The 24205-nt window shown below is 37.1% G+C and overlaps 3 protein-coding genes across 3 annotated transcripts; all 3 read right to left on the bottom strand.

The window, feature by feature from the left end:
• Positions 1 to 947: 947 nt before the first annotated feature.
• LOC111784658 (putative transporter MCH1) lies at positions 948 to 1973 on the bottom strand. The gene has a single exon (XM_023665292.2). The coding sequence runs from the start codon at positions 1971 to 1973 to the stop codon at positions 948 to 950; it is 1026 nt and encodes a 341-aa protein (XP_023521060.2).
• Positions 1974 to 11098: 9125 nt separating this feature from the next.
• LOC111782786 (protein NUCLEAR FUSION DEFECTIVE 4-like) lies at positions 11099 to 12820 on the bottom strand. Its single transcript, XM_023663588.2, has one exon. The coding sequence runs from the start codon at positions 12818 to 12820 to the stop codon at positions 11099 to 11101; it is 1722 nt and encodes a 573-aa protein (XP_023519356.2).
• A 1836-nt stretch (positions 12821 to 14656) lies between these two features.
• LOC111782788 (protein NUCLEAR FUSION DEFECTIVE 4-like) lies at positions 14657 to 16432 on the bottom strand. The gene has a single exon (XM_087120494.1). The coding sequence runs from the start codon at positions 16430 to 16432 to the stop codon at positions 14657 to 14659; it is 1776 nt and encodes a 591-aa protein (XP_086976620.1).
• Positions 16433 to 24205: the final 7773 nt, after the last annotated feature.

The raw sequence follows: 24205 nt of genomic DNA, 5'->3' as shown, positions 1-24205 counted from the left end.
ACTCATTGCATAGGACACCCCCACTCACATGTCTCCACATGTACAATTTAGTGATCACATTGTTTATGTCATATACAAAAGTGGGCCGCATCCATATTGTCCCCAAGATAAGGTACTCAGCCTTATATCCCCATACAATAGATCATTTTGACTATACACTTGAACTTGATCCACTCTTATGTCTCTACATATAGTTCAAGTAATCATACTATAGTTAGAGTGTTATTAGTTTATTGGATTTAGATTAATAATCGTAAAGTTCACTTTATTCAATAACAATCTTTACTGAATAAACAACAATAATAACTTTATTGAAAATAGAATATGTTTTTGTTTACAAACTATGAGTTTTAGGACATAAAACCCAATAAACTCCCACTTGGACTAAAACTCTAGTGGGGTTTTATAACGTTGAGTAGAGAGAAAGACATAAATGCAATAAACTATGGCATCACATACTCATGCCTTTTCTCCCACTTGCCCTAGATTACATAACTCGCAGTCCTAGACTCACTAGGTGCCCTTCAAACACTTTAGCCGTGAGGGGCTTTGTAAATGGATCAGCAATGTTGTGCTCTGAAGCTATCTGTGTGACGATCACATCTCCTCGTTGCACAATCTCCCTTATGAGATGATATTTGGGCTCAATATGTTTTCCTCGCTTATGGCTTCTTGGTTCTTTTGAATTTGCAACTACTCCACTGTTGTCACAATAAAGAGTGACGGAAAGATGCATATTTGGAACGACTTCCAAATCAGTTAAGAACTTCCTAAGCCATACAGATTCTTTCGCTACTTCACAAGTAGCAACATACTCAGCCTCCATGGTGGAATCAGCAATGCAACCTTGCTTTATGCTTCTCCATATTATTGCTCCTCCGTTCAGAGTGAAGACAGATCCTGATGTCGATTTCCTCAAATCTACATCGGTCTGAAGAGAAAAAGTTCTACCTATAAGCTAGCACAAATGAAGCTATCGCTCCAAACAACGTCACTGCAGCCAAAATCATGAACGATTCACTAAAGCAATGAGTTCCATTACAAGTTAGGCCCTTCCCATTCTTCACATTTCCAATTTTAGTGGCTTCTGCATCATAAAACCTCCCTATTACTTCCACGTTCATTATATAAGATCCAAGTGGGACAGCCAGTTGCCCACAGTTGAGTAGTGTCGAGTAATGTTTGAGGCCGAATAGATCAGAGATTATGGCAAATATCAATGGAGTTTGGGCTCCAAGGCCAAACCCAATGATCAACGAAGCTACATAGACTGAATTTATATAAGGGAATGCGATGGAGAGCAAGCCGATGCAGGTGAAAACTTGGATAAGACCAAACAGGAAAGGGCGGGGTAATTTGTATTTGGTCGTAAGGGTTTCAGAGATGAAACCGGAGAAGACCCGACCAAAGAAATTGAATATGGAAATCCATGAAACCAAAATACTTATGGAATGATTTGGATATTTAAGTGACTCGGCGATCTGCCCAAGATTGTCAATGGCTGCAACGGACGACCCACATGCAGAAACCGTCGCTATGAAAATAAGAGACATATCTTTGCTTAGAAGAGCTTGCAAGATGATGAAATCTTCTCCTTTTTGCGGCTCCTTACATACATTTGAGACACTCGGCAAAGAAATTTTTGAAATTTCCTTAAGTTGTTCACGGGGAATCGAAACAATAACAAAAGGATTCATGGTTTGTTTCCTGAGTTTGAAGAGAAAAAGTTCTTCTTTAATAGCTATCAGAAGGGGCAGACAGATTAAGATGACGATGACCGCGACATCACCGGCATAGCCAGCCTGAGAGAAAGCAATGTTCTCTGGGTTATGGTGAGAAACAAGAGGAACATCGCTATCGCTATGGACACGTAAAGCAAGTGGTAGAACACTTTGAGCTCCTCTAGATGCTTTCGAGCTTTGATTGTCCGAATTGGAAGAAAACACAAGAAACAAACAATGGAGGGTAGCCATGAAAGAAGGAAGAGAAGATCCATAGAATTTTGGTTGCCGTGGATTGCTAAATTAATCTGAGTTAGGATGGCACCACCAAGGCCAACGAAACCCTTAAGAAGGCCCAAAATGATACCGCGTTGATCAGGAAAATTTTCAACGCTAGTGACCATAACGGCGGTGTTGGGGAAGTTCTGTGAATTAGAAGTAATATAGATGTAAACAAACATTAGCCATAAATGGAGTTTTGGGACGTAGCTAGAAATGGAGAGTTAAATCATAAAGTAGCTGAAGAAATTGGAGGATATCCCCACAAGGAAAAGCATCCACGGAGGAGCCACCTCGGCGAAAAGCTCGGCAAAAACTCCAAGGTTGGAGCCGAGATCTTTAGCAAATCCCAAGGTATTAAGTTGGGCTTGATTGTAGTCAAATTTTGTTTTTAAGAGTTTGGAGTATGTTCCGAACAAGTAAGGTGAACCCCAACCGATCATGATCGGAAAAGAGGTGAACACTGAAAACCATCGTTCTTCGACAACTTGTTTCACAAATAGCTAACTTTCTGTTTCATGGTTGTCGCCCATGGTCAATAACTGGACTAATGGGCACTAAAAATTGATTATTACTTAGGAATAAGAGGTGTCAGCATTGGCTAAAAATGAGAACGAGAATTGGCTGAAAATGAGAACGAAAACGAGGAATACAGGACAAGAATAAGGAATAAAGAATGAAGAATGAAGAATGAAAATTGGGAATGAGATTTTGAGTCCCCAATTTGGTGCCCTATAAAGAAAATTCAGTTCCAAACATCTTACCTTATGTTCATAGATAGAGTTTAATATGGAAAATGATTTCACAAGCTGAAACAAACACTAACTTCCTCTCTTACACCATATATCTTTTTAGATATGTTCATAACAACACAATTTCTTGAAATATACCATTTATACGATGATTTTTTCTACTCCATCTTCGGTTTTAAATTCGTCTTAATCTCCCTAATTTATGCAAAAAATTTACCTTTCTTGAATTTTATACTTTTTTAAATCTTTTGTGTTTGACTCTCCAAACTTTCACTTTTTTATTTTTTAATCTTCTTGAGAGAGAGTTATATTATATTTTGAGTATATTGTTTTGAGTATTCAAATGGTATATCTACTCTTGACCTCAACTGTGTTGTATTTTTTAGAATTTCAACAACTATAACGGTTTGATCTTGAGTCCTAGAAAGGATTGTGTTTGCTTTTAAATTCGTAAAGAGAGTTTGTAGCAATTTTACTCTGATCTGTGGAAAGAGTCAAGTAAGATTCTTTTCAAAATTCTTAATAGGTGCTTGGTGAGTGGAGTAAGTCGAGTTTGATCGAACCACTGTCACGAATACAGTGTTAAATTTTCTTACTCTTCCCTATTTAACTGTGAAATTAATATTGTGATTTATTCAATATTCTAAGCCTTTCCTAATTATTTATTGTTTTGAATAGAATTATAATTGATCTAAAAAGCTTGATAATTCGGAAAATTAAGCATATTTAAAACCCTATTCACCCTCTAGGGTTGCCATATTGATCCAATAGATTTGACATTTAACCACAAAGTTGCTTAGGGAACATCTGATCCTTAGGGTTGAGTATCGGATCCTTAAGGTAAATTAGTTAACCACTTTATTTATGCCTATGTCGTGATCCTGTGTATCTTAGAATTATGAGGCGCTACCTCGTTTTAGTTCTAATACTAAATGATTTGCTAAGGTCATCGTGGAATAAATTTGATCAATATCGAATCTTTATCCACAAAAGATTATTGGTGAACAGATCCATAACGTCGTGTCAAGTTCTAAGAGGGAGCGACCCTTGTGTCTACCAACTACTAAGTATTTATATAGCCTTGAAAAAGTAGGAGCTTTATTGGGAGACCATGTTTATTTTAACATATGATACTAGCACATATCAAGTTCTATTATTGAGCATACCTCATCCCATTTTCATATGTTTTCCACTTAACTCATTTTCATATATTTCCACTTAACTCATTTCAACTTTGATGAACAAAGTTGAAAAGTTTTTTCACAAAGAATCTATAAAAACTTGGCTAAACTTGGCTTTCCAAAAATTATTTCTTAATGGCCCCTTTAAAAGTGTTTTTAAAATGGGTCGGTTGAGAAGAGGTTTGCCCAAATCTACCACTAGTAGATATTGTCTTTTGGACTTTCCTTTTCGGACTTTCTTTTTCGGACTTTCCTTTTCGGGCTTCCCATCAAGATTTTTAAAACATGTTTGCTAGGGAGAGGTTTCCATACCCTTGTAAAGGGTGTTTCGTTCTCCTCTCCAACCGATGTGGGATCTTACAGTTCACCCCCTTTTAGGGCCAAGCGTACTCGTTCCCTTCTTCAATCAATGAGGGACCCCTCAATCAACCCTCCATTGGGGCCAAAGTCCTTGCTGGCACACCGCCTCGTGTCCACCCCCCTTCAGGGCTCAACCTCCTCGATGGCACATCGCGTGCACTCCGGCCCCAACTCAGTTCTACAACTCGCGTGAACTCCTATCCCAAAAATCGACCCACAAACTGAACTCGATCACAGTTTTGACCTGTACGCGCCATTGTCTTTAGCTCGGCTTAGCTTCAACACGACTCAGGGCTCCATGACTTCTAATGTGCTTATTCCGGTTGGATTAGGGTTTTTGGACTCCTTCCCTACGCTTTTGGCCCTTGGCCCTTCAAGAGCTATTTTTTATCTTATTGAGGCATTTAAGGTTAGTATGACTTATAAATGATCAATTTAAATTATATTTTAAGCTAAAAATGAAATTCCGAGGAACTATCCGGTAGGTTATGTATGTTATATGTCTTAATATATTGTCGTGAGTTAACAGTTATGTGATGCATGTAGTAGCAGCTCTATTTCAAAAGAAAAATATGGCCATTATAATTAGCAGAAAGGACATTTTTTTTTTGATATTTCATGTTTTGTCTACACAAAAAAGTCTTATAATAAAGTTTTAGGTTAACAATGAAATGAATAATCATATTAAAATGAAATTTTAAAAAATTTAGGGATACAAAGATTTGAATCATAAAATATCTTTTTCAAAAGACCCTTAGGGTGTCCTCAAATTGAGTGAGCATGGGAGGTTTGAAAGATTAATGGTTTGAATTTAATCCTCAATGTTCTTCTTGTTATCTAAGCGATAGAACTCCATTTCGGTTTGTAGAATCCATATCTCCTCATTAAAGTTCTTATACAGATCCCTTTTGTAGAATTCTCGAGTCCTGTAAGCCAACACAAACATAACCACGGCTCCAAACAATGTCGTTGCAGCCAATATTGTGAAAGACCCACCAAAGCAATGAGCTCCAGTGCAAGTTAACCCCTTCCCCATAATCTGCTTATCTTCACGTGAAGCTTCCATATCGTACAGCTTCCGGACAACATCGACATTCAGTATGTAAGACCCAAGTGGGACTGCCAATTGCCCACAATTGAACAGCGTCGAGTAACGTTTAAGACCAAACATCTCAGATATTACGGCAAATAGCATTGGATTTTGAGCTCCAAATCAAAACCCAATAATTATGCAGCTAAGTAGACGGAGCCTGGGAAAGGGTAGGCGATGAAAAGCTGGCCAATGCAAGTGATGAGAAAGGCAAAAGCAAAGGTTAGAGGACGAGGTAACTTGTATTTGGTCATGAGAGTTTCTGAGATGAAGCCAGAGAAAACTCGGCCGAAGAAATTGAATATGGAAACCCAGGAAACAAGGATGCCTATAGCTCGTTGTGGGTAGCCAAGTGATTCCCCAACTTGACCTAGATTATCTATAGCGCTAGAGAGGACCCACATCCAGAAAATGTAGCTAAGCAAATAAGAGCCATATCTTTGCTGAACACGGCTTGCAAGATGGTGAAATCCTCCCCTCTTTCAGGCTTGTTCCATATGTTTTGGCAACACGAGGGCGAAACCTCGGGGACTTCCGAAGCGAGGGTGGGAGGGTTTTGGTGAAGCATGGAGACTGGGACAGAAGGACCAGCGGTTTGCTTGTTGAGTTTGTAGAGCAACAACTCTTCTCTACATGCGATTAAAATGGGTACGCATAGTAAGCAAACCACAAAGGATGCGCCACCTACGTACCCAGCCTGAGAGAAAACCACTTGTTTTTGTGCAATGGTTAAAAACAAGATGAAAAATGGCCAAAAGAATTGAGACGTAAAGTAACTGGTAAAACACTTTGAGTTCATCGGGATGCTTACGGATACGGATTGGTCGAATTGAGGGGAGCCATGCGAAAAGAAGAACCAGATTGGATGGATCATTGTGGCCGTACATGGCTAAATAAAGTTGGCTTATGATGGCACCTCCAATACCCACATACCCTTTAAGAAGACCCAAAATGATCCCTCGTTGGTCGGGGAAGTTTCTCACGCTCGTCACCATAATGGCAGTGTTGGCCCAATTTGCCAGAATTTTGGCTTGGCGATCCGGGCAGTTATGGAGAGCCAAATCAAGAAGAAGCCGGTGAAGTTTTGAAATGCCCCAATTATGAAGAGAACCCACGTCGGAGTCACCTCCGCCAGAAGCCCCGCGATAATTCCGATGTTCGACCCGAGATCTTTGGCGAATCCCAATGTGTTAATTTGGATTTGGCTGTAATCAAATTGGGTTTTTATGACTTTGGAATATGTTGGAAACACGTAAGTGGTGCCGTTGCCGATCATCATTATCAGTCCCGCGAATACACTAAACCATCGTCCTGCTACCACTTGTTTGATGAAAGCCCAAGCTTCTGATCCTCCCTTGTTGCCCATATCTTTTTCTGGTGCCAAGCAATTCAGTGCCTCACTCTTTTAAAACCAATTCAGTTGGATAGTTTGGTGTGCTTTAGTGAATTTTAATGGACAACAAACCAAACTCAAACTTCCTCATCTTCATCATTATTGTCAGCCTAACTATTTTCTTTTTGTTACCCTAAAATAATCCAAAGCATAACTACATGCTCTCACCAAAATAACACATTCATTCATTTGTTGGTTGCAAGTTTAGTCAGCTCTACTTTAATAAACATTTCATCAATCAATTATTTTTATAAGCTCACGTCCTAGAGATCTTTTAGCTAGATGGACTGTGGGTTATGGACCCATCACGCTTCGCGCCACTCTGATTTGTTGAATATATGGCTACAATTATTTTTATATAAATATAGCTTAATTTAGAAATATGAAAATTTGTTGAATTTCCAAGTATTTGTCTATATATCTACCCAATGTGAATTAAATCCTTTTTTCACCTACAATTATTTATTTCTATTATATTTTTTTTTTACTAACATTTTATATTCCCTTTATATTCCCTTTACAATTATTTATTTCTATTATATGTTATATTCCCTTTATAACATATTTTACCTTTTTTGGAAAGTTATCTAACTGTCGTAATAATTATATATATATATTAAATAAACTTTCAATTATTCAAATATGGAATAGTATTGATTAAAAAAGGGACAAAATGGGGAGAAAGTCTCTACTAGAATCATCGATGGATTATAGATTATAGATAGTTGAGAATTATTATTATTATTTAAAAGTAGTTTTCAATTTTTCAAATAATACATTGACCAAATACACACTAAATTAAATATCAACCATTTTTATCTTAAATTATTTTGACCATTATATACGTAGCCTTCCATATATTTAATAAGAATTATAAAAATATTAATTCATAAAAAGAGAAAAAATACCCAAGCTCTACCTATCCACTTTATTATTGATATAAATATAATTCAAGAAATTATTATTATTATTATTATTATAAATGTGAAAGTTTGAATCTTCCGTTATTCATCTCTAATAAATATCAAATTAAATAATTATTTTCAACTAGACTTTCTTTAAAAGATTGAAATGTTCTTTGATCTCTAGTTAACTACGACTTATGATGGTATAAAGATGCAAGTTAGGAAGATGGGAACCGAGGACGAAGATAAAGAATAAGATGATAATTATGAATATTTGTTTCCTTCTTTTTTTCTCTTCTTTCTTTTTCTTCTCACACCCATGCAGCTATCTTTGAAATTCGGAATAATCGTGACTTCACTGTTTGGGCTGCCGCAGTGCTAGGCGATGGACGACAGCTTAACCAAACTGATGTTTGGACACTCGAAGTGAAACCCAACGTTACGAATGCTTGTATTTGGGCTCGAACCAACTGCAACTTCAATGCGTCAAGTCGTGGTAGATGTGAGACTGGTGACTGTGGTGGCCTCTTCCACTGCCAAGCTTAGGGTACTCCAGCCACCACCCTCGCCAAATATATATCCTACCAGTTTGATATCTTGAACTTGGACATTGGTGATATTTCTCTCACCGATGGGTTTAATGTTCCAATGGAGTTCAGCCCCACTTCTAGCGAGTGTACTGGTGGCTACCCTTCCCTTATTCCGTCCAGCTAAAAGATCTGTAGGACGTGGGCTCATGTTTCCCATGCAAAACGGCTAGGAGCAGTGGGTTCTGATCAAGAACCCCTGGTCCCCCATGAAGCTATGAGACTGTTCATACACTTGCTAAGGGTACTCCTAAGGTGGTTTGTATGCCGTGGTGGTCTGTTAGGCTTTTATGACTTGTCACTCTAACCACAAATCTCTAGACTTAACATAATATTTGGTTATGAAAACGAACTAAGTGTGCATGCAACTATTTTCTTTCATCATCATACATAATTCATGTAAAATAAAAATACATGCTCAATAGGGCGATAACATCCATCAAGCTCCCGGAGCACAGAGTTCACAAATTCTCATCCTCCTTTTAGCATGAATTAAACACATACATATATAACGGAAGTTTAAAGCATAAGTGCAACACTCTAACGATTCTCATAATGCTTCACATATTACAATCCAAATCATAATAATCACATTACTTAAATTCATTCATGGAAAGCTACCACCTAAGGTAAATTCATTAGCATGCATGCATTCCAAGCGATCCTTATGAGTATTGCTTCCTAAAAATCTGTACGGTGACTTACATAATTGACGGATACCCTTCATTTAGCGTTTCTACACAAATAGCATGTCCAAAAATACTGATAAAAATAAAATCGGGATAACAATCGAACAAAAAGAAGTCGAACCGGCTAAAAAGGAGCTTACACGAACCTGCCACGCGCGCCACACGCCCAGGAGGATTCTAGTCCCGGATTTCACGCGCGAGTGCCATGCGCGGGCCAAAACCTGTAGTCGCAAGTCATGGACTGGGTTTTGGATGGCGGTTCATGTTGGACGGCGGGTCGGCTGCTTCGCTGTTTCGTGGATCGGTACTCGAGTTTTTTGGTTGGGTCAGGCTGTCACGGGAAGGATGAAGCTGCATTTCTCCATGTGGCGTACGAATCGTGGCTCCACCCAAAACTTGACTCGTGTCCCTCTATGATCCAGACACGTTTCTCCTATCGTCGGCGGACATGTGGCTCGTCAAAAAAACTCTCTCTCCTAGCGAAAGCGAAATTCAATTTTCGGTTAGAGTTATGTCACAATTATCATGTTAGAAAATTTTCAGTTAATCGAGTATCCATGGATCATGAGTTATGCTTAAAGAACTTAACTTTAGTGCTCCTAGATTATGATTAACCCCATAAATTAGTCCAGAAAATCCTTAAAACACCTTAAGTACTTAGTTTACAATTATGGCATTTAGGAGAACGTGGATAACTTATCATGCCTATTAGCAGTGGTGAATGATATCCCTAAAGCCGAGACCACTTCATATTCCCTCTAGGAAATTATTAATGCTCTTAAGGACATAAATAGACTTAAAAATACCTGGTGGAGTGGTACTTCATGATTAGTGCTATTGAGTTTGACTCAGTTTGGTCATATAGATAGTGCATTGAGGTTCTTTCGTGTTAATGCTCTTATCATGTGTGGAAATGGTTAAGAGTCTCTAAATAGGCTCAGTAGTTTGTCTGCACACGAGGACTTTCCTCCATTTTAGTATGACGTTATGGTTTGTGGAGGGTTTACCAGCTAACCTTTTCGTGAATGATGTTCAAGATTCATGATACCATATCATCTTTCATGTTATTATGTTTGTTGAGGTTGCTCCTCTTCAATTTAGGAAACCGATAATTTACTTCCTAGACAATGTAAGCTAGTTTAGAAAGATCTCACTCGAAAGCTCAATTAGGCCATTCAGGAGATCCAACACCAGATCACGTGAACTTACTATAAACCACATTTTGGTTTATGACATGCATGAAAACTACCTTAGGTACTTTAGGAACTCCCAAAAGCTTAGATAGTTGTACAACTTAGGTCTGAACTTCCTAGACTCCCGACCAAAACCAATGGTAGCTAATTAAGCCATGAATTTAATTAAGAACTTATAAGTAGATTACTTATTGAGTTTATTTATACTCACAAGATATTTCCTTTTTCTTTTTTAAGGTGATAGTTGATTTATTGATCCTCATGGACAATTTTTGGGAGTTATGTGGCCATGAGGGAGGGTCGTCCTAGGGCGTCAGTCTTTTTAGTACTTAGTTTGTATTTTTGTCTTCTATGCTAGTTTTTTAATTAAATCTCAAATGGTACATTTGAATGGTAAATGTATTTGTTTATATTTTTAAAACAAATGTTTTATTGTTTTAAAGTTTGAAAAAAATTTCATCGTACTTTTCGATATCTATTTCATCGTACTTGCAATTTTTTATTTGAAGTTCAAGAAAACTAGTCAGGGTAGAATATAGATATAAGTCATGATTTAAATTTTTATGTTTTGAATGTATACGTTGTTTTTGGTATGTTTGTTAATGATTTCCACGTCTTTTTTTTATAAATTTTTGTTGAATTATATCAAAATCTATTTGATCAACTATTGTTTTTTAAGTTATAGAAATTATCGAGTTGATTTCATTCTAAGTCAGGAGTGGTTGTATCTTGTATATCAAATGTAAAATATGTGAATGGCAAGAAATAAAAAGGGAGTATCCACAATTTGTTTTACTAGTCATGCAATTGTCTTTGATAATATATTTATAAATTGTCACATATTCAAGTAATCCTTACAAAAGAATGAAACATCTACGACACAAAATCAAAAGGTTAAAAGTAAAGTAGAATGTCCTAAAGTTTGATGTTTTTGTTGAGCAGTTTCTCTTATATACTTCGATCATCAGTTTTCTTTTTGTGTTCATTGTTCCTATCATCGGAAGAATATAATTCCACGTTCGACTGCGTAACCGCTATGTCATCTCTGTATTTCTTATATACATCGCCTTTGTAGAAGTCTCGAGTTCTATAAGCTAGTACAAACGAAGCCATCGCTCCAATCAAAGTCATTGCAGCCAAAATCATGAACGATTCACTAAAGCAATGAGTTCCAGTGCAAGTTAGGCCCTTCCCATTCTTCACATTTCCAATTTTAGTGGCTTCTGCATCGTAAAACCTCCCTATTACCTCCACGTTCATTATATAAGATCCAAGTGGGACAGCCAGTTGCCCACAGTTGAGAAGTGTCGAGTAATGTTTGAGGCCGAAAAGATCAGAGATTATGGCGAATATCAATGGAGTTTGGGCTCCAAGGCCAAACCCAATGATCAACGAAGCTACATAGACTGAATTTATATAAGGGAATGCGATGGAGAGCAAGCCAGTGCAGGTGAAAAGTTGGGTAAGACCGAACATGAAAGGGCGAGGTAATTTGTATTTGGTCATAAGGGTTTCAGAGATGAAACCGGAGAAGACCCGACCAAAGAAATTGAATATGGAAATCCATGAAACCAAAATACTTATTGAATGATTTGGATATTTAAGTGACTCGGCGATCTGCCCAAGATTATCAATGGCTGCAACGGACGACCCACATGCAGAAACCGTTGCTATGAAAATAAGAGCCATATCTTTGCATAGAAGAGCTTGCAAGATGCTGTAATCTTCTCCTCTTTGCGGCTTCTTACATACATTTGAGACACACGGCAAAGAAATTTTTGAAATTTCCTCAAGTTGCTCGCAGGGAAGCGAAACAACAACTGAAGGATTCATGGTTTGTTTACTGAGTTTGAAGAGAAAAAGTTCTTCTTTAATAGCTACCAGAAGGGGCAGACAGATTAAGATGACGATGACCACAACGCCACCGGCATAGCCAGCCTGAGAAAAAACAATGTTTCTCTGGGTTATGGTGAGAAACAAGAGAAACATCGCTATCGCTATGGACACGTAAAGCAAGTTGTAGAACACTTTGAGCTCTTGGGGATGCTTCCGACCTTTGATTGTCCGAATTGGAAGAAAACACAAGAAACATACAATGGAGGGTAGCCATGAAAGAAGGAGGAGAAGATCGGTAGAATTTTTGTTGCCGTAAATTGCTAAATTAATTTGAGTTAGGATGGCCCCACCAAGGCCAACGAAACCCTTGAGAAGGCCCAAAATGATACCGCGTTGATCAGGAAAATTTCTGACGTTGGTGACCATAACAGCGGTGTTGGGGAAGTTCTGTGAATTAGAAGTAATATAGATGTAAACAAACATTAGCCATAAATGGGGTTTTGGGACGTAGTCAGAAACGGAGAGCCAAATCATAAAGTAGCTGAAGAAATTGGAGGATATCCCCACAAGGAAAAGCATCCACGGAGGAGCCACCTCGGCGAAAAGCCCGGCAAAAACTCCGAGGTTGGAGCCGAGATCTTTAGCGAATCCCAAGGTATTAAGTTGGGTTTGATTGTAGTCAAATTTTGTTTTTAAGAGTTTGGAGTATGTTCCGAACAAGTAAGGTGAACCGCAACCAATCATGATCGGAAAAGAGGTGAACACTGAAAACCATCGTCCTTCAACAACTTGTTTCACAAATAGCCAACTTTCTACTCCACGGTTGTCGCCCATGGTCACCGATCGGGCAAATGGGCACTAGAATTTGATTATTGATCAAGAATAAGAGGAGTCAGTGGTGGCTGAGAATGGAGAATAAAGAATGAAGAATGGAGAATGAAAATTGGGAATGAGATTTTGGGTCCCAATTTGGTGGCCTATAAAGGAAATTCAGTTCCACAGTTTACGTACCAAACATCTTACCTAACGCAACAAAGGCAGAGTTTAATGATGGAAAATGGTTTTGCAAGCTGGAACAAACAGCAACTTCCTCTCCTACACCCTGTCAACAATGAGCTTTCCCGGTGAACTTGGACAAGATGGATAAAAATAAATAAACCCCAAACAACAACTCACTCCTCCCATAACATCATTTGTAGTTCCTGGTGTCATACATTCATTTTCATCCCTCAAACATTCTATTTCTTTCTACTTCACAACAATATAATTTCATGAAAGATGTAATTTTTTTCATTAACACGACGGAGAACTAAAAATTATATATGACAAAACCTATGCTAAATAGACCCATCTACTTTGAGGTTGGTTTCCATCTTTTGTGTTCTGGAAATAAATGAGAAGTATATAAATACATGAGAGGAATTTTAAAAATAGAATTTTTAAAAAACTTAAAACAATCTAAAGTTACTATCTATACCAACAATAATGTGCATCTTCATTTTCAATGAATCAACAATGTGCAAATTCTTGAAAAGTGATTTCAAAGAAAATAAGCATATTTGCAATGAGAAACTTGTCTTCGACAATTGATGGTGAGTGTAAGCATGTCTTGTGGTCAATAAAGTTAAATCTTTGAGAATACCCAAAAACCACAATCAAAATGCTCTAATACTAATTGTTGTAACGGAAGCGAAAGCAAGATCGATCGCACTCACACGCCCACAATAAGAAATTAAACAAAGAGACGCAAAAATTTACGTTGTTCTGAGGAAAAAAATTCCCCTATATCAAGGAGTAGTAACAAATCTCAATAATCAAAGTGTGTACAAAGTGTATATCTCACCCTCTCCCACTACAAAGTCTCTCAACAAAGTTCCTCCCAAATGTCACTCAACAAATACAAAAATGACATTCAAACTCAATACATCTCAATACATTAAAAAATGACATTCAAACTCAATACATCTCAATACATTAAAAAATGACATTCAAGCTCAATATATATATCCTACCTATACTTTAATTTCATATTTACATACGTCGTAGTGAAAAAACTTTCTTTTGACACTACCACTTTTAATTTATAGCATACTATAAGATATTGTTGTCTATCAAGCTTCTTTTGTCATTTTCATTTGAAACTACTTACTCATCACTATACATTGGTACATTCATTTTCATCTTTATGGTATTAATAAAGAGTGCCAAGTGTTTTCCACAAGAAGTTGTGCTCAACCAGAAGTTCATTGGATACATCTTAGACTTAGATTCATTTGGGAGATACATGTATTAGATTACTCATGAATCACCATAACGATAGTATATGTATTAGGCAAATTCATTATTTAATACTTTGGTACATGGAGAATGTTGCAAAAGGCGTATATAAAGATCGCCTAGGTAGAGATTTCAACAAAAACAAATAACTTAAGAAAGAGAATAGAGAATTATGCCCCTTTCCATAAAAAATAGCAAATTACAAACACGAATAGAGTTTCGTCACCAATGGCATGAGACCCATATCCAAAGCTATTTGACAACCTTGGTTGATATGATCATATAGAAATTTTTAGCTTGAAATTTAGATATCAATTTCAATTATGTGACTAAACGAAATGTTTAAGGCAAAGAATACAATACTTGACAAGATTTGGCGACACACCAACTACATTAAAGCTTGAGAAAATTATATTTGGGCGGCATATCCATCCGTGGTAAATTGTTACCACCTTTCTTCCTGTCATCTATACAATAGAATTCCATATCCGATTGAGGAATCCACATGTCCTCTCTATACTTGTTATAAACGTCGCCTTTGTAAAAGTCTTGAGTCCTATAAGCCAACACAAGCGAAACCACTGCTCCGAACAATACCACCACAGCCAAAATCAAGAAAGACCCACTAAAGCAAGGAGTGCCCGTGCAAGTTAGCCCCTTCCCATTCTTAACCCCACCAAGCTTTGCTGCTTCAATGTCATACAACTTCCCAATTACATCAACGTTCAGTATGTAAGATCCAATTGGGACAGCCAATTGCCCACAATTGAAGATTGTCGAGTAATATTTGAGGCCGAAGAGTTCCGAGATTATGGCGAACACCATTGGAACTTGCGCTCCAAATCCGAACCCAATGATCAAGGACGCTGCGTAAACGGAACCCTTATATGGGAAGGCAATAAAGAGAATGCCAATGCAAGTTAAAAGATGGGAAAAAGCGAATATGAGAGGACGGGGTAATTTGTATTTGGTCATAAGCGCTTCCGAGATGAAACCGGAGAAGACCCGACCGAAGAAATTGAATATCGAAACCCATGAAACGAATATGCTTATTGATTGAGATGGATAGCCAAGTGATTCACCAACTTGACCTAAGTTATCAATGGCTGCAATTGATGCGCCACAGGCAGTGAGTGTGGCTATGAAAACAAGCGCCATGTCTTTGCTGAATAAAGCTTGTAAAATGGTGAAATCTTCACCTCTTTGTGGCTTTTTGAATGTCATTGAGAAACACGAGGTTGAAGCTTCGGGAATTTGCTGTATTGTGGGTGGGGCTTTGGGGGAAGGCTCGTGCTCCGGCATTAAAATGGGGACGGTAGGATTGTTATTTAGGGTTTGTTTGTTGAGTTTGAAGAGCATGAACTCTTCTCTAATGGCTATCAAAAGAGGGATAAGCAATAAGCCGATGATGACGGTGGCGCCGCTCATGTAAGCTTCTTGAGTAAACACTGTTTGTTTTTGGGTTATGGTTAAGAATAAGAGAAACAGCGCCAAAATTATGGACACATAAAGCAAATGGTAAAGAACTCTAAGCTCATCTGGATGTTTACGGACTTTGATTGGTCGAATTGAGAGAAAAAACAACATAGACACAACGGTTGGTAGCCAAGAGAGAAGAAGCACCAAATTGGTTGGGTTATCATGGCCGTAAAGAGCTAAATAGAATTGAGTCAAAATAGCACCTCCGAACCCAACGAAACCCTTGAGAAGCCCAAGAATGATGCCTCGTCGGTCAGGGAAGTTTCGAACGCTCGTGACCAAAATGGCGGTGTTGGCGAAATTTTGTGAATTCGCAGCTACGCAGATGAAAAGGAACATTTCCCAAAACGAAGGCTTGGCGATACGGCCGGTGATGGAGAGCCAAATCATGAAGTAGCTCCAGAAGTTGAGAGATGAGCCGACGAGGAATAGAACCCACGGTGGAGCAACTTCGCCGAGAAGGCCAGCGAAAACTCCGAAGTTTGAGCCGAGATCTTTGGCAAATCCTAATGTGTTGATTTGTGTTTGATTGTAATCGAATTGCGACTTTATCGCTTTTGAGTATGTTCCGAAAATGTAGGTTGAACCAGCTCCGATCATGATTAGAAAGGAGGCGAATACCGCAAACCATCGTCCTTCGACGACTTGTTTGATAAAACGCCAGCTTTCTGGTAAAGAGTTGTCGGCCATTGCTACAAAGAATGGTTGGTAATGGAAGAGGAGAGCTGCGGAGAAGATTGGAGGTGAGAATTGTGTTTAATTTGGTGGGTTAATAAAAGGAATTCAGTTCTTCAGTTTGTGTAACAAATACCTGTCTCATCTGACATCTGTATAATTTAACGTTGGTGTCCTTCAAGTTGTAACGAAGTCAAAACTTCCTAACCAATGATATCACAACAACTACAGCTAACCATTTGTTAGTTAATCAAACAGGAAAATGTTAGAATCCCACTAACTCATATATTCGATATAAAGATTAGATCTAAATGAAGAGCACGAAATAGAGAATATATCAATCATGAGTACATTAATAATAGAGATATATTATTTATACACTAATGTCTTATACTTGAAATAAATTTTGGATAAGTGACCGTTTGATGGACTATGGTACATCAATGTTATGCTAAAATTGCATTTTTGAATGAGTGTCGATATATTACTGATATATTACTCGTATGCACTATTGATACATCAGTATCTACTTTATATTCAAAATATCAATTGTATACCTATATTATATGGCTAAATTAATAAGAATATATATATTAAAAAAAAAGCATTTAAATTTTTTTAAAATCGTTAATATTAAGTTTCAAAAAATACTCATCAACTTTCTTAAATAGAGTATTCTATGAATTTTCTCTAAGTTTCTCCTCTTTTAATCTCCCGTAGATTTCTTTCCATCGGTTCTTCTAATATTTTTTTTTTGTTGGGTTCGAGTTATAACATGAAAATTTTGTGAGGATATTTGACATCATTGACATCACATTTCATCATTGTGAGTTATAACATGAAAATTTTGTGTGGATATTTGACATCATTGACATCACATTTCATCATTGTGAGTAATAGGTTATCCCGATACTTACATTTTTTTTATATATATATAAGAAATTCATGGCTTTTGTTAACCATTATAAATTTTCTATTTTATTTTTATGTTCAAAACAAAAATTAATGTTATGTCCTTTTAAAAAAAATATGTTGTACTTATAGATTAGTGATTACTTTGTTGAGATTGTTCTCTAGTCAAGAAAATGGTCGATTATGTTGTAGATGAAGTCCTACTCACATGAAGTCGGTCACTCTTCGAGATAGAATGGAAAGGGGGAGGAGATTCACGAACAAGAAAATGGATCCAATGACTTCGAAAGAATTGAACGAGGAGCTGTATATGACAATCTCATGTACAATTGTGTCGAGTGGCCATATGGGTGACTTTGTCAACTTTTTCACTATCACTCAAAAAAATAAAAAAAAATAAAAATCTTTTCTTTCTTCTTTCGGAGTTATTTATTATTTATACTATTTTAGAAGATAAAAGGACCAAGTAAGAAATTAGAAAGGAAATAACTAAATTTCTATTTGATAAACTCTATTTTTATTTAAATTATAGAAATTAATGTCCATTTTTATTCCAAGTGACTTTGGATATCTCAAAAGAGAGTCATTATAGATATTGTTATTGTTGACATATCAAATATGAAATATGTCGACATTATCAAATATAAAATATGTCAGTGCATGAAATAAAAGACAGTTAGATATTCTATATATATAAACTACTAATATTTTAAAAATCTTAAATTTCAAATTCCATTCTTCAATATACACAATTTGTTTTACTAGTCATGTAACTGTCCTTGATTATATTAATAAATTGTCACGTTTTCAAGCCATCTTTTAAAAAGGATAAAACATATACACACAAAATTAAAAAGTTAAAAGGAAAAAAGAATGCCCTAAAGTAGGTATGTTTTTGTTGTGCAATTTCTCTTATTTACTTCCATCATCATTTTTTTTTCCTCACCAGAAGAATATAATTCCACGTTCGACTGCGTAACCCTCATGTCATCTCTGTATTTTTTATATATATCGCCTTTGTAGAAGTCTCGAGTTCCATAACCCAGCACAAACGAAGTCATCGCTCCAAACGAAGTCCCTGCAGCCAAAATCATGAACGATTCACTAAAGCAATGAGTTCCAATGCAAGTTAGACTCTTCCCGTTCTTCACATTCTTTATTTTAGTGGCTTCAGCATCGTAAAACTTCCCTACTACTTCCATGTTCATTATATATGATCCAAGTGGGACTGCCAGTTGCCCACAGTTGAGCAGTGTCGAGTAATGTTTGAGGCCAAAGAGATCAGAGATTATGGCCAATATCAATGGAGTTTGGGCTCCAAGGCCAAACCCAATGATCAATGAAGCTACATAGACTGAATTTATAAAAGGGAAGGCGATGGAGAGCAAGCAGGTGCGGGTGAAAAGTTGGGTAAGACCGAACATGAAAGGGCGAGGTAAATGTATTTGGTTATAAGGATTTCAGAGATGAAAGCAGAGAAGACCCGACCAAAGAAATTTATTATGAAAATCCATGAAACTAGAATACTTATGGAATGAGTTGGATATTTAAGTGAGTCGGCGATCTGCTCAAGATTGTCAATGGCTGCAATGGACGACCCACATGCAGAAACCGTTGCTATAAAAATAAGAGCCAAATCTTTGGTTAGAAGAGCTTGCAAGATGCTGAAATCTTCTCCTGTTTGGGGTACATATTGAGACACTGGGCAAAGAAATTTTTTAAATTTTCTCGAGTTGCTCACAATGTAACGACCCGAAATTTTCTACTTAATTTAAGGTCGCTACTGTATACATACCATAAACATTGAATGCGGAAGACTTCATTTAAATTCCATAAAACATAACCTTTAACTTAAAAACACAGCCATGGACTTACGTGTTTCGAAAACATCTTTAAAACGACACAACAAAAGACCCGAAATAAAATAAATAAGCATTTAAGTTTAAAACATCCTATTCTATCCTAAGTCTAAGAAAATAAATACCACTATCCTATGCATGTGACATGATCTCGAGTTGCGATGCCGTTGTCAGCCGTACAGGAATGCCTTGCCTTAACCTGAAAAATGTAGTAGCACATGGCCTGAGTATTTAAAGAAATACTCAGTAAGTGACCCCACTATTGGGGTTAAATGCAACAATCACATGCAATGAAATGATGGGACCTATCTTTCATTTCGTTTCGTTTCGTTTCATTTTCCCTACGGTGTAATCCTAACAGGTAATCATGGACGTGTACCATATACTCTACACGCAGCCCATACGTGCGAGTATGAGCTCACCAGCTAGTTCGCACACCGCTGGGCCACTGTCCCTAGCCGGTGGGCATGCTCTGGGGGCCCATCGGGACCCGTTAAAACTAAAACCGTCACGGCAGCACTATGCAGGGCATAACGATCGTTGTCCTGCCATTTGATGTACGGGTCCGTACCCTCGTGATGGGATAGGGGTATCCCCCCAAATGCATGATCACACAATATGCATGAGGTCCCACTAGCCCTACAGTCATCATTTAATGAACATAACCCTGTGTCACGTTTTCATGCTTACATGTCATTCTCATTCTCATTTCGTTACATATCATACATATTCCTAGCGGGGTTATGTATCATGCAATTTACCGTATTTCATGTCATACAATTCATTCAATTACATTTCAATACTCATACAACAAGCCATAATCGTATAAGGGCCACACATCGTCACATGCATTCATATCACATCAACTAAGCAGCATAAATAACATACATTCACGTTCACATGATTTCGTACTTAAGCTCAATAATCTAGCATACAATGTATCATATCATAACCGAGTCAATAACGCAAACACTTCATAGTCATATCATTCTCTGACTTACCACAGTCTTAACGTTCTTATACCTATCACAGACATATCATTACGTGACGTACCTTAGTCATATCGTCACAAGAATGTACCCTAATGCTATCGTTCTATCAATCTATCACAAACCTATCCCTTTCTACCCATAAGCTAACCGTATTCCTTCATCAATCTCTCCTATCCATAGCACTCCGGTATGTAACCTAACTCTAACGTTTCATGAACGTATCTTACTCCTATCGTTACATTTCGTTTTGTGCATCATTCTCGTACCCTATCTCAAACCTATCCTTGAGCACATCGTATCATAATTATTATCATACAAACCACATATTATAACATGACATAACATATAGGAAGCATATCAATCCACAGACAATTCACACTTATCAATATATATGACACGTGTAGAACCACAGGGCACGTGTCAACATCAAATATAACCACGCCGATAGTAAGGTCACTTACCTGGCTAGCTTAAGTCGTTGTCACAAATATATCTTTAATGAAAGTTCGATTCCGTCCTTTGAAATCCGAGTCAACCTATATGAGTTCATGACATCAGTTTCAAGTTTGAACTCTATAAAATTATTTCTCTATTTTATGTTGACCCATGTGTTATACTTCATGCGAACGTTAGAGTCTTGAACGTTAGGGTCTTTGCTTGAGTTAGGTGTTGAAATATTTATATATGTTTGTTATAGTATTATTTTCATACAAACCATTTAATACTCATTAAAATTTACCAGATATTTATTTTCTCTGATGGTGTTTAATACCCTAACATTTTCCAGATAATTTTCAATTATATTCAGTCCCTTTTTAAAACTTAATCTGAACCCTTTTTGTGCTTGTTTTTGCATAAGAGAAGAAATTCTGATTAGTTAAATCTATTTAATCCTTTCTTTTTATTTTTGTTTGTTACTTTTTCAATTAGGTTGGCAATTACTTCTGGCCAATTTAATCCATTCTATTTTGTTTCTGCTATTGATCATGACGTATCTTTGTAATTAAATGGCAAAATAAAACTAAATAATTGGATAAAAGAAAAGGAGATCTGAGATATAACTTACCCAGAAATCTCAAATCTCTCTCCCCTCTCCCAGGTAAATCTTGAGCATCTCTGTCAACCCATCTCCTATAAATTTGACGAAGGCATGTCTGTTTTCTCAAATGTGAGATTTTTCATTTCTGTTTCATTTGCCAGGATTGTGAGGTGTGTTGAGGAGAGATTATTGGGGAAGTGACTCACGGGAGATAAAAGAGGGAATAATGTTTTTTTTTTTTTTTTTTTTTAATTATTATTATTATTTTTTTTTTTATACATAATAATAATTTTTATTTGTTTATTTATTTATTTTTGGATTGTTACACACAATTAATTTGAATAGCAACAGATGGACTCATGGTTTGTTTATCAAGTTTGAAGAGAAAAAATTCTTCTTTAATAGCTATCAGAAGGGGTAAACAGATTAAGACGACGATGACTGCGTCGTCACCAACATAGCCTATTAGATAAATCCCTAAGTTAAGTCATTCCTATTTTTTTTTTGTTCGAGTGATCCCTCTTTCTTAGTTAAAGCCACACAAATTAAGAGTGGAATAGCCACGCGTGGGAGGGCTTTAATTCATTTGCCATTTTTTTTTTTCTATTTTTAGGATATACTGTTATTTAAATATGACAATTGAACGACAAAATGATATTGGGTCTTCAACGCAAATACTGTCTCTCTCTTTATTCTTCCGTTATTTTCTTCTCCCAACAATTTCTTCGATTTTTTCCTCCGTCAACGATTTCCTCACACTCAGTCGCAGATAACATAGCCAGCCTGAGAGAAAGCAATGTTTCTCTGGGTTATGATGAGAAACAAGAGGAACACCGCTATCGCTATGGATACATAAAGCAAGTGGTAGAACACTTTGAGCTCCTGTGGATGCTTCCGAGCTTTGATTGTCTGAATTGGAAGAAAACAAAAGAAACATACAATGGAAGGTAGCCATGAAAGAAGGAAGAGAAGATCGATAGAATTTTGGTTGCCGTAAATTGCTAAATTAATTTGAGTTAGGATGGCCCCATGGAGGCCAACGAAACCCTTGAGAAGTCCCACAATGATACCGCGTTGATCAGAAAAATTTCCAACGCTAGTGACCATAACGGCGGTGTTGGGGAAGTTCTGTGAACTTGAAGTAATATAGATGTAAACAAACTGTTAGGATCGATATCAGTTGTTAGCTCTAATACCAATTGTTAGGATTGCTCAACAACACACACAATCGAACAAGATGAACACAAAGAACATGAGGGAGAAAATACAAGGAGAAATATTGGCTAAAAGTTTTATTTTTGATGACTTCAGATATGTACAACAAGATAGAATACAGAGAAGGAAGAAAAGTACAATTTGAGAGCACCGCCTAGTGAGGTATATATATGGTTTCAATTTACTAAATATAGCTTCCAAAGATTTAATCCTACAAGATATATCTAACAAATATATCTCTATCAAATCTTTCCAAATATCTACCATATATATCTGTTAGGATCACACAACAACGCACACACTCGATCTAGATGAACACAAAGAACAAGATAGAGAAAATGCAAGGAGAATATTAGCTAAATGATTTGTATTGATGAGTCCAAGTATATACAGTAAGAGAGAATACAGAGAATATAGAAAGTACATTTTCAAAGCTCTGCCTGGGTATATGTTTAGCTTACTATATATAGTTTTACCAGATATAACCATCTACTATATATAACTATCTACCATATATAGCTTTACCAGATATAGCTTTTTACTGTACATAGTTATTTACTATAAATTACAATTTACTTTATATGTCATTTACTAAATATAGTTTTACTATGTATAACCGTTGACTAAGCTATAAATAAGCATTAGGCTCGATAGCCTAACAATTCTCCCACTTGGAGACGGATCTAGTCAACCAAGAATTTCATTCTCAAACGACCATGAGCATCTTCATGGCACCATACCAATTGATGCTTTGCACAACCTCAATATTCCAACATCAACACATTTTGTCAACATGTTTGTTGGATTCTTTGCACCCTCTATCTTCTCCAAACACATCACCATCTTCCACTAACCTACGAGTGAAATTGAATTGCCTTCTGTGTTTTGTCTTTAAATGATAGACCGAGTTCCTCACCAACTATATGGCACTCTGACTATCTCTATAAAGAATTTTTTCGTGCTGCTTCTTGCCCAATTCTTCTAGATAGTCAGTCATCCATATCGTCTCCTTTCCAGCTTCTGTTATTGCCATGTACTCAGCCTCAGTACAGCACATTTTTGAAGCCTAGACATCCCATCATTCATGGCTTGCTCCCACTTGGTTGTATCCTCCAATTGTAGGGCCTCATCAAAGGGCTCTGGTTCCCTTTCATTAGCAACAAATAGGGTAATGAAGGTACATACATATCTGGTACTCTGATAGTACTGGATGATCTTCTCAACACCAGTTCAGGTGTTACTTGCACTACTGCTGGTTCTTCTGCAACAGTCTCAGAAGTTTCTTGAGTATCTGCTATAACATCACTAGGTGAGTTTTTTCGCAACTCAACCCCAACTCCCACTTGCTTCGTTGTCTTGGAACCTTGCTCCACATCTGGTTCCTCAGCAGTAGTCTCAAGAGTTTCATGAGTATCTACTACATCACTAGGTGAGTTTCCCTGCAACTCAAGCTCAATTTCCACTTGCTTCGTGGTCTTGGAACCTTGCTCCACAATTGGTTCCTCAGCAGTAGTCTCAGGAGTTTCATGAGTATCTGCTACAACATCACTTAGTGAGTTTCCCTGCAACTCAAGCTCAACTCCCACTTTCTTCAATTCTCTAGCAGTTCTTGTGAAGCTAACTCGTTTCTGCTTGCTCATAACGTAGTTCTCACATGATCCACATCAACAAATTTCAGACCTTCTAAAACTCCTTTCGTATCCAGCATCTTCATTCCTTTCATGCTCATATGTTCAAGTCTATTGTGCCATAGACTTGAATTTGAAGCACT

The sequence above is a fragment of the Cucurbita pepo genome, chromosome 20 (genome assembly GCF_057944985.1).
Source record: "Cucurbita pepo subsp. pepo isolate OVF chromosome 20, ASM5794498v1, whole genome shotgun sequence".
In the NCBI taxonomy this organism is placed as follows: domain Eukaryota; kingdom Viridiplantae; phylum Streptophyta; class Magnoliopsida; order Cucurbitales; family Cucurbitaceae; genus Cucurbita; species Cucurbita pepo.
Note: the sequence above shows the minus strand (reverse complement) of the source record. Positions and strands in the feature narration are given on the sequence as shown.

What these genes read in the sequence shown, in the direction of transcription:
- LOC111782786 (XM_023663588.2), bottom strand. Translation starts at nt 12,820, where the DNA reads ATGGGCGACAACCGTGGAGTAGAAAGTTGGCTATTTGTGAAACAAGTT.
- LOC111782788 (XM_087120494.1), bottom strand. Translation starts at nt 16,432, where the DNA reads ATGGCCGACAACTCTTTACCAGAAAGCTGGCGTTTTATCAAACAAGTC.
- LOC111784658 (XM_023665292.2), bottom strand. Translation starts at nt 1,973, where the DNA reads ATGGCTACCCTCCATTGTTTGTTTCTTGTGTTTTCTTCCAATTCGGAC.